Below are 13087 nucleotides of genomic sequence, written 5' to 3'. Positions count from 1 at the left end.
TTGGCTCTAGACTACACCTATCTAAACATATGTTACATTGTTTGCGAGATCAGACACAATATCGCTATAATCTGAGTGTTCGTTTTCACAAGTTGCTTTCATTTCCGTGCATTCAATTTTGAAAAAAGTTCAACTGCATTAAATGATTCTGCCAAAAAATGAATACCTATCAAATGAAATGATCTGTGTTTGGTTGAGATGGTGTGTTAAATCCTAGACGAAGCGTTAGTGTTCTTATAGATTCAATGTTAAGACGATGTATTCCATTCAGCCCATTTCAACCATTACCGGAGTGTTTGACAGGTCATTACAATCCTTTACGCAGTTGTAACGTCAACAGGACAAAACGATAGGCACAAGCAAGAGTATGAAAGAGCCGTAATGAGTAAAATGTAAGCAATCAATCCAGCAAGATTTAAGTGACAGCACCTCTCAAACACAGGAAGTAGATGGCTGAAAAACACAGATCCTCAGGTGGGCGGTGAACACGTGTTGCTAATACTATGACCCCAAATGAACCAGACTGAGATAGAGATGTTGTTTTTCAAATCACGGTCTGCACCCTTGTTCAGGTGAATTGTGTATATAATCATTCCTTGCTGGATTTCTGGCTGCATGACAACGCGGGCTGTTATACAGGCACGAGCAGTACTCTCTCCTTTTACTGACTCCATCGACAGAGCCAAAGAAATGTTAACTGTATATGTGTAAATCACAACACAATGTAGGAATAGAGACACATTGTCAAGAGAAAATGTGTTAATGAATGTGTGTGTGGGAGGAGAACATGTGTAGCCTTAGCCTACTGTTTGTCTCAATCCATTCAAATAATTACTCTAGCCTTGCCTGCATTTCCTTTCCGTTAGCAACGTCAACCGATTGAGTGTATTTGAACAGATATTTCTAATGCGGCTACTCAGCCGCAAGCACCTCCACCACATCAGCAGCTGAAACGCTAAGCCACCTTTCACATCAGCATATTAACTAATAGAATAGAATCTCATAAATGCAATAATAGCATCTAGTGGAATCGATAGTACCTTCAAAAAGAATTCACACCCCTTGACTTTTTACAAATTTTACTGAATTTAAAATGGATTACGTTTACATTTTTTGATACTGGATTACACACAAGGCACTAAAGTAATACTGCAAACAATGTGGCAAAGCAATTAATTTTTTGTCCTGTATACAAAGTGTTAAGTTTGGGGAAAATCCACTACAACACACTACAGAGTACGACGCTTCATATTTTCAAGCATAGTGGTGGCTGCATCATGTTATGGGTATGCTTGTAATCGTTAAGGACTGGGGAGTTTTTCAAGATAAAAAGAAATGGAACTAAGCACAGGCACAATCCTAAAGGACACCTGGTTTCAGTCTGTTTTTCATCAGACTCTGGGAGGTGAATTCACCTTTCAGTAGGACAATAACCTAAAACACAATGCCAAATCTACAGTACATTTGCTTACCAAGAAGACAGTTAGTGTTGCTGAGTGGCCGAGTTACAGTTTTGAATTAAATCTACTTGATTATCTATGGCAAGACTTGAAAATGGCTGTCCAGCAATTTTCTACAACCAACTTGACAGAGCTTGAAGAATTAAAAAAATAATAATGTGCAAATGTTGTACAATCCAGGTGTGGAAAGCTCTTAGAGACTTACCCAGGAAGACTCACAGCTGTAATCGCTGCCAAAGGTGATTCTAACGTGTTGAATACTTATGTAATCAAGATATATTGCTGTTTTATTATTTTTCACAAATGTTTGACTTCTTCATCCACTTTGACAGTAGATCGTTGACCAAAAAAAGGACAATTAATTCCATTTTAATCCCACCTTGTAACAAAAGTCAAGGGGTGTGAATACTTCCTGAAGGCAGAGTAAGGCCTCTTAAGAACCTTTTAGAATGCCTACACATGCTTTAGAAATCATTCAATACCAAATGTCATGTCAAGAGGGACTGCTCCAAACATCGCTAAAGACATAAAACCATCCAATCCACCCTAACCAAAGTTAAGGAATCTCATCTAAATCAGATGAACTCTGTTCCTGCTGTATGCATGATATATGACCAAACTCTCAAAGGAAACCTGTTCCAGGATCTGCGCCAAACTAAACCCCTCTAGGGAAATAAACCACCGAGCTTCTTAATGACTAGAAGTAATAAGAAAATTAGATGATGCTCCTTTCCTCCACTTACACTACTCCAATTTTTGTCTGTGCCTGACATGGCACCCTATTCCCTATATAGTGCACTACTGGCCAAATGTAGTGCACTATAAAGGGAAAGGGTGCCATTTGGGACACAGCCTTTGTAATTCTGTAATTTCATCATATCCAGAGAGTTTCTGCTTCCAGAGAGAAAACAGTGGACACACAATCAATCATCCGTTTAAAAGCCTTTTGGCTTTTCACCCAAGCTGACAAAGAAAGTGTAAAACATTCTTTCTAACGTTGATGTGCAGCTTGCAGTTCTGGACAACAGTGATTTGGTTTGTCGTAATCCTTCATGCTTTTAGCCTCCTCAACCAAGGCGTGACGATACCGCAGAATGTTGCGTTTGAACAAATTGCCTTTTAAGAAACTGTTAATACATTGAGAATATATCTGGTGGGATCCCTTTCAAACCAATACATCAACACTGCTTGTTAGTATAAAACTGTAGCCTACTTTATGTTGAGTAGTGTACAGAATATTCTTTCCGATTTGGTTCGAGAGAAGTGACTCTTTCAATGTGATTCATAAACACAATGAAACACCTTGATAAGTTCAAGATAAGTTCACAGCCAGGACTTCAACTGGAAGCTGAAAATGTGAGGACTGTACTGTATGTTAAAACCAAACAAAAAAATAGCAGAAGACTCTCTCCCTATAAGACAGATTGCTTCCCACAGCCCTGTCTAAACACAGGAGGCAGTACAATCATGCAGTCAGTGGTACAAGCATGTAATCGCTGCAGTTGAAATAAGGACAGGAGTGTGTGTGTAGGCTGGTAAGGTACTACATCAGCACAGTACTGGCAAGCCACTCCACATTCCCACTTCTACCACAGCCATTTTCCTAATCACATCAGTTTCCTAGGCAACTTCAAAAGGAAAGGTGTGCGTGTGTCGAATTGCAGCCCTCTACAAGCCCACTGGTAAACCACAGCTCTGACAGAGCGGGTGGGTCATTTCAATTCAAACCACGCACCACAGGTAGACTACAGTTTTACCAATCAAAAGTAAAGCTTGTAGTTAAGACGGATCCTCAGCGACAACGGCAAACTACGTGACAACTGTTGATGTACAATGTTTTGTCAGAACATATTGCAGATGTCAGCTGGATACATGTGAGAGAAGGACAGAGAAAGAGAGAGGTACAGAGAGAGAGAGAGAGAGAGAGGGAGAGGGAGAGAGAGAGAGAGAGAAAGAGGTACAGTGAGAGGTACAGAGAGAGATAAAGAGTGACTGACCCAAAATGAAGGAAAGCTTTGACTATAGCCTTGCTATTGAGAGGCTGCCGTAGGCAGATCTGGCTCTCAAGAGAAGACAGGCTATGTGCACACTGCCCACAAAATGAGGTGGAAACTGAGCTGCACTTCCTAACCTCCTGCCAAATGTATGACCATATTAGAGACACATATTCCCCTCAGATTACACACTCACAAAGAATTTGAAAACAAATCAAATTTTGATAAACTCCCATATCTATTGGGTGAAATACTACAGTGTGCCATCACAGAAGCAAGATGTGTTACCTGTGACCGCAAGAAAAGGGCAACAAGTGAACTCACAAAAACTGACTTCAGTGAGTTCAAGACAACTGGGAACTTGGGAAAAACGAGCTACGACTGGGAAAATACGTTTTGAACTTTCATCCAACTCTGAATTGTAAATCGGGAACTTGAACCTCTTTCTAGAGCTACGACCTGAAAATCGCTGATGTCATCATGATTCAACCTTTTTTTCAAGTTCCCAGTAGTCCCAGTAGTCCCAGAAAGCACCATAAATCCAGAGAATGTCAGACTTTGATGAAAGTTTGATGACAAAATTTGCGAACAAAGGACCGCCGCACAACCTTCCTGTTCAAGTGAGCACAGCACAACAAGGTGAGTCCAAAAATGTATTTTATGCTGCTGCATAAATGATGTAATATGCCAGGGAGATATGTATACTGTAGCTAAGAAAGTAATACTAAGTGTAGTAAGCTGTACTAAGTGTAGTAAGCTGTTAGTAGCCCATGTGTCTCACCCTAATAATTTGGTCTATTTACCCCTCTTAATTTCACCTACTGTTCTGACTTGGTGGTGCACATGTAGCCTAATACCTGTTTTTGAGAAATGTAATCATCAAATATTTTAAGAGCTTTCAGTGTCTGCTTATATGCCCCCTTTATTTATCCTAAGGTTCTGACTTGGTGTGCAGCGAGAGCACTGTAAGAACGGCCCATGTTCTAAATTCTGTCACTGGACATTTCAAAGTTGCTGAACAAATAGTTATATTGACTATGTCCGTCCTAGCTCGCTCATTAATATCTTAATCAAAATTACGGATTGCCTCTTATCTGCTTGTCGTCCCCTTATGCCATAGTTTGTACATCTCAATTGTCAGTAGAAACCTCATTTGTTTAACCTCTCTAGGGTAGGGGGCAGTATTTTCACATCCGGATAAAAAACGTACCCGATTTAATCTGGTTATTACTCCTGCCCAGAAACTAGAATATGCATATAATTGTTTGATTTGGATAGAAAACACCCTAAAGTTTCTAAAACTGTTTGAATGGTGTCTGTGAGTATAACAGAACTGGCAGGCCAAAACCTGAGAAGATTCTAAACAGGAAGTGCCCTCTCTGACAATTTCTTGGCCTTCTATACCCTCTTTATCTAAAACAGAGGATCTCTGCTGTAACGTGACATTTTCTAAGGCTCCCATAGGCTCTCAGAAGGCGCCAGAACGTTGAATGATGACTCTGCAGTCCCTGGCTGAAAAACAGTAGCGCATTTGGATAGTGGTCGATCTGAGAACAATGAAACGGGGGCGCGCGTGCACGTGAAGAGTCCATTTTCTTCTTTGAGTCTTTGAACGAAAACGACGTCTCCCGGTCGGAATATTATAGCTATTTTACGAGAAAAATCACATAAAAATTGATTTTAAACAGCGTTTGACATGCTTCGAAGTACGGTAATGGAATATTTTGAATTTTTTTGTCACGACATGCGTCCAACATTTGTGGATGAAGTAGAAGTCCTGGGAGTGCATTCTGACGAAGAACAGTAATCACATTTTTCTTATAGTAATTCTGAGTTTAGTGAACGCCAAACTTGGTGGGTGTCAAATTCGCTAGCCCGTGATGGCCGAGCTATGTACTCAGAATATTGCAAAATGTGCTTTTGCCGAAAAGCTATTTTAAAATCTGACACCGCGATTGCATAAAGGAGTGCTGTATCTATAATTCTTAAAATAATTGGTATGTTTTTTGTGAACGTTTATCGTGAGTAATTTAGTAAATTCACCGGAAGTTTTCGGTATGTTTGCTAGTTCTGAACGTCACATGCTAATGTAAAAAGCTGGTTTTTGATATAAATATGAACTTGATTGAACAAAACATGCATGTATTGTATAACATAATGTCCTAGGAGTGTCATCTGATGAAGATCATCAAAAGGTTAGTGCTGCATTTAGCTGTGGTTTGGGTTTTTGTGACATTATATGCTAGCTTGAAAAATGGGTGTGTGATTATTTCTGGCTGGGTACTCTGCTGACATTATCAAATGTTTTGCTTTCGTTGTAAAGCCTTTTTGAAATCGGACAGTGTGGTTAGATTAACGAGAGTCTTGTCTTTAAAATGGTGTAAAATAGTCATATGTTTGAGAAATTGAAGTAATAGCATTTCTAAGGTATTTGAATAACGCGCCACAGGATTCCACTGGCTGTTACGTAGTTGGGACGATTTCGTCCCACCTACCCTAGAGAGGTAAACTATGGATTATTTGGAACAAAAACAACATTTATTGTGGAAGTAGCAGTCCTGGGAGTGCATTCTGATGAAGATCAGCAAAGGTAACACCATTTTTCTAATAGTAATTCTGAGTTTAGTGTCCCCTGAACTTGGCGGGTGTCTGAATAGCTGATGGCTGAGCTATGTACTCAGAATATTGCAAAATGTGCTTTCGCCGAAAAGCTATTTTAAAATCTGACATAGCGATTGCATAAAGGAGATCTGTATCTATAATTCTTAAACTAATTGTTATGTATTTTGTCAACGTTTATGATGAGTAATTTAGTAAATTCACCGGAAGTTTTGGGAGGAAATGCATGTTCTGAACATCACATGCCAATGTAAAAAGTTGTTTTTGGATATAAATATGAACTTGATTGAACAAAACATGCATGTATTGTATAACATAATGTCCTAGGAGTGTCATCTGATGAAGATCATCAAAGGTTAGTGCTTCATTTAGCTGTGTTTTGGGTTTTTGTGACATATATGCTTGCTTGGAAAATGACTGTGTGATTATTTTTGTCTATGTACTCTCCTAACATAATCTAATGTTTTGCTTTCGCTGTAAAGCCTTTTTGAAATCAGACAATGTGGTTAGATTAACGAGAGTCTTGTCTTTAAAATGGTGTAAAATAGTCATATGTTTGAAAAATGGAAATTATTGCATTTTTGAGGTTTTTGTATTTCACGCCATGCGATCCCATTGGCTGTTGGCTAGGGGTTCCGCTAGCGTAATGGCTAGATGTAAGAAGTTAACAAACTATAGTTTTCGCAAGTCAGTTAGGACATCTACTTTCTGCATGACACAAGTAATTTTTCCAACAATTGTTTACAGACAGATTATTTAACTTAGAATTCACTGTATCACAATTCCAGTGGGTCAGAAGTTTACATACACTAAGTTGACTGTGCCTTTCAAAAGCTTGTAAAATTCCAGAAAATGATGTCATGGCTTTAGAAGCTTCTGATAGGCTAATTGACATCATTTGAGTCAATTGGAGGTGTACCTGTGGATGTATTTCAAGGCCTACCTTCAAACACAGTGCCTCTTTGCTTGATATCATGGGAAAATCAAAAGAAATCAGCCAAGACCTCAGGAAAAAAAATTGCAGACCTCCACAAGTCTGGTTTATCCTTGGGAGCAATTTCCAAATGCCTGAAGGTACCACGTTCATCTGTACAAACACCATGGGACCACGCAGCCATTATACTGCTCAGGAAGGAGACGCGTTCTGTCTCCTAGAGATGAACGTACTTTGGTGCAAAAAATGCAAATCAATCCCAGAACAACAGCAAAGGACCTTGTGAAGATGCTGGAGGAAACAGGTACAAAAGTATCTATATCACAGTAAAACGAGTCCTATATCGACATAACCAGAAAGGCCGCTCAACAAGGATGAAGCCAAAACAGCCATAAAAAGCCAGACTACGGTTTGCAACTGCACATGGGGACAAATATTGTATTTTTTGGAGAAATGTCCTCTGGTTTGAGGAAACAAAAATAGAACTGTTTGGCCATAATGACCATCGTTATGTTTGGAGGGAAAAGGGGGAGGCTTGCAAGCCGAAGAACACCATCCTAACCGTGAAGCACGGATTTGGCAGCATCATGTTGTGGGGGTGCTGTGCTGCAGGAGGGACTGGTGCACTTCACAAAATATGTGGATATATTGAAGCAACATCTCAAGGCATCAGTCAGGAAGTTAAAGCTTGGTCGCAAATGGGTCTTCTAAAAGGACAATGACCCCAAGTTTACTTCCAAAGTTGTGGCAAAATGGCTTAAGGACAACAAAGTCAAGGTATTGGAGTGGCCATCACAAAGCCCTGACCTCAATCCTATAGAACATTTGTGGGCAGAACTGAAAAGTGTGTGCGAGCAAGGAGGCCTACAAACCTGACTCAGTTACACCAGCTCTGTCAGGAGGAATGGGCCAAAATTCACCCAACTTATTGTGGGAAGCTTGTGGAAGGCTAACCGAAACATTTGACCCAAGTTAAACAATTTAAAGGTTATGCTACCAAATACTAATTGAGTGTATGTAAACTTCTGATGCACTGGGAATGTGATGAAATAAATAAAAGCTGAAATAAATAATTCGCTCTACTATTATTCTGACATTTCACATTCTTAAAATAAAGTGGTGATCCTAACTGACCTAAAACAGAGAATTTTTACTAGGATTAAATGTCAGGAATTGTGAAAAACTGAGTTTAAATATATTTGGCTAAGGTGTATGTAAACTTCCAACTTCAACTGTATATATGAACGAATTGGCGAGGGCACTAGAAAAGTCTGCAGCACCCGGCCTCACCCTACTGGAATCTGAAGTCAAATGTCTACTGTTTGCTGGTGATCTGGTGCTTCTGTCACCAACCAAGGAGGGCCTACAGTAGCACCTAGATCTTCTACCAGACCTGGGCCCTGACAGTAAATCTCAGTGAGACCAAAATAATGGTGTTCCAAAAAAGGTCCAGTCGCCAGGACCACAAATACAAATTCCATCTAGACACCGTTTCCCTAGAGTGAGTGAGTGAGTGAGTGAGTGAGTGAGTGAGTGAGTGAGTGAGTGAGTGAGTGAGTGAGTGCTGGAGTCAGAGCAGATCCCCACCAGCTGCAACCTGTTCCATAATCAAGACCTCTACATATTCTCAGTCCTGCCACTTCCAGATCGTAATCTCTGCCCAGTCAGTTCATGTTTCTAGCCATTTGTTCTTGTTGTGCCTGTGTTCCCTTGCCTGATGCTGTTTTCCTCTCCGCTACAGTTCTGCCCGCTCTGACTCGGGTCCGACTTCTCGTCAGTCCTGCTACTCTGTCCTGGATTCCCCACTCTACGCTCCCTTGGATTTCCCTCCGGACCTGCCTACCCTGTCCCAACACCTCTCGCTCCAGCCTCAGCACCTGGTTTCCGGCAACCTGCCCAAGCTTCCCCTGACCTGCACTCAATCTCCCCCCATGTTTCAATAAATACCTTGGTTACCTCATCCCAGTTTCCTCGTCTGAGTCTGCTCTTGGGTTCACCTGTTCCACTCCGCGTGACACATAAAAGGATACGATTCCCAAACCTTCCATAACAAAGCCATCACCTACAGAGAAATGAACCTGGAGAAGAGTCCCCTAAGCAAGCTGGTCCTGGGGCTTTATTCACAAACACAAACACACCCCACAGAGCCTCAAAACAGCAACACAATTAGACCCAACCAAATCATGAGAAAACAAAAAGATAATTACTTCCAAAAAAACAGAGCAAACTAGAATGCTATTTGGCCCTAAACAGAGAGTACACAGTGGCAGAATACCTGACCCCTGTGACTGACCTAACTTAAGGAAAGCTTTGACAATGTACAAACTCAGCGAGCGTAGCCTTGCTATTGAGAAAGGCCATGGTAGGCAGACCTGGCTCTCAAGAGAAGACACACTGCCCTCAAAATGAGGTAGAAACTGAGCTGCACTTCCTAACCTCCTGCCAAATGTATGACCACATTATAGACACATATTTCACTCAGATTACACAGATCCACAAAGATTTTTTTGTAAATATATATGATTTTGATAAACTCCTATATCTACTGGGTGAAATACCACCGTGTGCCATCACAGCAGCAATATTTGTGACCTGTGACCACAAGAAAAGGTCAACCAGTGAAGTACAAACATCCTTGTAAATACAACCCATATTAATGTTTTTATTTATTTTCCCTTTTGTACTTTAACCATTTATACATCGTTACAACACTGTATATAAACATAATATGACATTTGTAATGTCTTTATTCTTTTGGAACTTCAGTGAGTAATGTTTACTGTTCATTTTTATTGTTTATTTCACTTTTGTATATTATCTACTTCACTTTCTTAGGCAATGTTAACATATGTTTCCCATTACAATAAAGCCCATTGAATTGATACACACACAGAGAGAGATAGGGAGGGACAGAAAGAGAGAGAGAAACAGATGGAGCGAGAGTACATGAAAGGAAACACTGGTTTAAAAACGGTGTGTGTGTGTGCGCGTGTGTGCGTGCGTGCGTGCGTGCGTGTGTGTGTGTGTGTGTGTGTGTGTTTTGTCTGAACCCTGACCTTTAGTATTGCAGGTCTTGGAGGTGACTTCCAGTGACTCCAAGTCTTCAGAGCCGATGTTCTCCAGAGTGATGGTCAGCTGCTGGGTCTCTCCGTTAAAGAGCTGAACAGACACACTGCTGGACAACTCCTCTTTAGAGGGCTGGAGGGGGTGGGCCGACCTGGAGGGGGATACAGGAGGGTAAGGGTTAAGACATGTCTTCAGACAGCGCTGAGCGATTAACCGAAATGTTGGTTAATTTTCATTTTCTAAACAACTAATTGACCGACATCGTTTCAATTATTTAAATTCCATTTAGTTTCCATTTAATTCTGTTTTTTTGTGAGCTCAATGCAGCTTCTCTAGAGATATTGAGGTCTAGCCCGAACTATGCAATGTAGTAGGGAGTTGTAGTTTCCAACAGGACAATATTGTAAATAGTTTAGAGCAGAAAACGTGGTAACTACAATGACCATAATCCATTGCGCGCCTACTTCTCCGGTCTGTTTCTTTTAAGCCTGCTACATTAGGTTAGTGTGGGAAAGAGAAGGAGAAGAGACAGAAGACACGTGATCGAGAGGGATAGAGAGCATACCTGCTTCGTGAGGTATCTCTATCTGAAAATAGATGATCATGGTTGGTATTCAGCAGTCATAAAAGCCTTATTTACTTTGAAGAACTACAAAATAGTGATTTGTCAGACAGTATAGGCAGCAGCTCTGTAGAGATGAGATGACTTGGAATAAATAATAGTCAGATAAAACAAATGTAATATTCACAACAGCTGAAATATTTGATTAAAGAGAATAAATGATGGTTAATAAGTGATCAGCAGTAATGAGAAGTCACTACCATCATGGGTTTTTATTCATTGTTTTATTCTGTGTTACAGCATTCAACCCACATAATGCATAGTGCATTTAATGTTTGAAAAATAATCAAAAAGAAAAACGAGATATATTTTGTATTTTTTCAAAATCCAACCGACCTCAAAAAGCATTAATCGCTCAGCGCTACTTCAGACCTGGAGATCTGGAGAGACACACAGGCAGTTAAGGGTTAAACACATGTCTTCAGATCGCGAGAGACACACAGGAAGGTAAAGACATGTTTTATTGACTGAAGGGGTGGGCCAATAGATCAATCAATTCATCGACATTGAGCTTGATCTCGCTCTATGTAGCCGATTTAAAGTTATTCATATAGTGTGTCTAGACACACTGCTCCACAGGGGGTCTAGGACTTTGAGTCTTGATGTTGGCCACTGCATTGCATGCAAATCTACACACACACATACACACTTTGTCCACGTGCTATTACTAAAGCTATCTGACTCTGTTGGGTACTGGAATCAACGCAACAGTCAGTCTCAGAATTATGTATTTTGTAATGTTATTGTCCAGCAGCAAGCGACTAGGCTGAAGAGAAAGCATATCTATCCAACATTCTCTCATTACTAAGATACCGAACCTGTAATTATCAAGGTATAAACGGTGACTTAAGTTCTTAGTAATTACAGAGGTCCCAGCCGCTTCCAAAGCTGTTCCTCTTAGGTATCAGTGGGTCATTTCAAAGTAGCTGGAAGAAGAAAGAAACCCACAGATGACTGAACGGAGGGACGACTGCCTTGCAGAAAAGAGCCGGTGAAGATAACAGCCTGTCTAGGGACCGCGGCTGTGAATTATCACCAACTAAAAGTATCAAGATGCGGTTGGGAGCCGGCTGTGTTTTTGATCCAGAAACCCCACTACCAGTCACTCATTTTAAAGTGGCTCTGACTAAGCAAAGTGAGTACCTACCACTCCCTAGCTGGATGCTCCATCAGGTGCAGTTTTAAGGAGTTAGGGCGGAGGGTGTCTCACCGTGGTAGAGAGGTGCTGAGCTGGAGACGGGGTAATGATGGAATGACCTCCACCATACAGCCACTGGTCCTCACACTGGGTAGACCATCCAGGAGACAGTCACTGGTCACACCAAACACTGACGTGTGGTAGCCTACAGACAAAAAAAAAACTAAGGACTAACAAGCACTGCAATAACTTTTCTCCATTATATGAAGGGTGACATTGAGAACACACTTATAAAGGATTTCTACCCAACCATCCTCTGTTCAAAAGAGTCTAACCTATTAATGAAATATAAATGGGAGAAACAGAGCTGTGAGTCTTGGTTGGTTTATAGTTGGGGCTCCTGTTGTGACATCAGAAAGGTTTACAACACAATCTGAGACCCTCCTCTATTAACCACACACACACACAATTAACCCCCACCCCATCCTCTGGAGAAAGACAATCAAGTCCCTTGTCTTAACCATGGGGACAAAATTATAGGCAATTACTGTGGTGCAAGATTAAGACTCAATGACTATGTAGATCATAGGAATTAAAGCTACACTAATATCCCAAGCTACTGAGGTTAACTGAAAGCTGAGATTAACTGACATGTCTCTTTGTCCTCGTTTAACCTGTTTATAAATGGAGGCAGAGAACATGGGATCTTTCTGCCGGTCGTCAAGGCACACATCAATGTTTTTACATTTTAGTGAAAAATCTGCACATGATTTGTCCAAAAATGACTGATAATTTAATCAAAAGAACGCCTATTAATAACCAATCTTTGTATTTCGTAAAAGTAAGTTGTCAGGGAGGAAGCCATTTCCATTTCAATGATGCTCTTTCCTGTATAAGCAGTGTTGATTTGTAAGGGTAAAGTTGTGCTGAACTCACCGTTGACGTTGATGTTGCCTGCGGTTCGTGGGACCCCCACCAGGGTGACGGGATACAGTCCAGACTCCGCAGGGAGAGACAGGGCAGCAGGCAGGGACTCAAACTCCACGCCTGACGTCAGCAAACCCTGGACAGGACAGAGGACAACAGATCAGTCAGAGAAATTACGCTTTAAATCAGGTTACCATTGAGCATAATTCATAAAACTAATAGTGACTATACTTAGTTTTTCAATAAAATTAGAATACAAAATTCTTGCAACCAATAGAATGTTATATATATGGGGATACAACCATCCCAGCTCTGCAGATTTGGCAG

The 13087-nt window shown here is 40.7% G+C and overlaps 1 protein-coding gene across 1 annotated transcript in view; it reads right to left on the bottom strand.

Moving 5' to 3' along the window:
- LOC115175462 (trafficking protein particle complex subunit 9-like) overlaps positions 1-13087 on the bottom strand; it is a 126094-nt gene that overhangs the window by 31387 nt on the left and 81620 nt on the right. The window contains exons 4-6 of the mRNA XM_029734697.1: positions 12770-12896; positions 11906-12038; positions 10064-10224 (exon numbers count right to left, since the gene is read on the bottom strand). Of these exons, the coding sequence (XP_029590557.1) occupies positions 10064-10224; positions 11906-12038; positions 12770-12896 (421 nt within the window). The remainder of the gene's footprint in view (positions 1-10063; positions 10225-11905; positions 12039-12769; positions 12897-13087) is intronic.

This window comes from Salmo trutta, chromosome 36, assembly GCF_901001165.1.
Source record: "Salmo trutta chromosome 36, fSalTru1.1, whole genome shotgun sequence".
Lineage (NCBI taxonomy): Eukaryota > Metazoa > Chordata > Actinopteri > Salmoniformes > Salmonidae > Salmo > Salmo trutta.
Note: the sequence above shows the minus strand (reverse complement) of the source record. Positions and strands in the feature narration are given on the sequence as shown.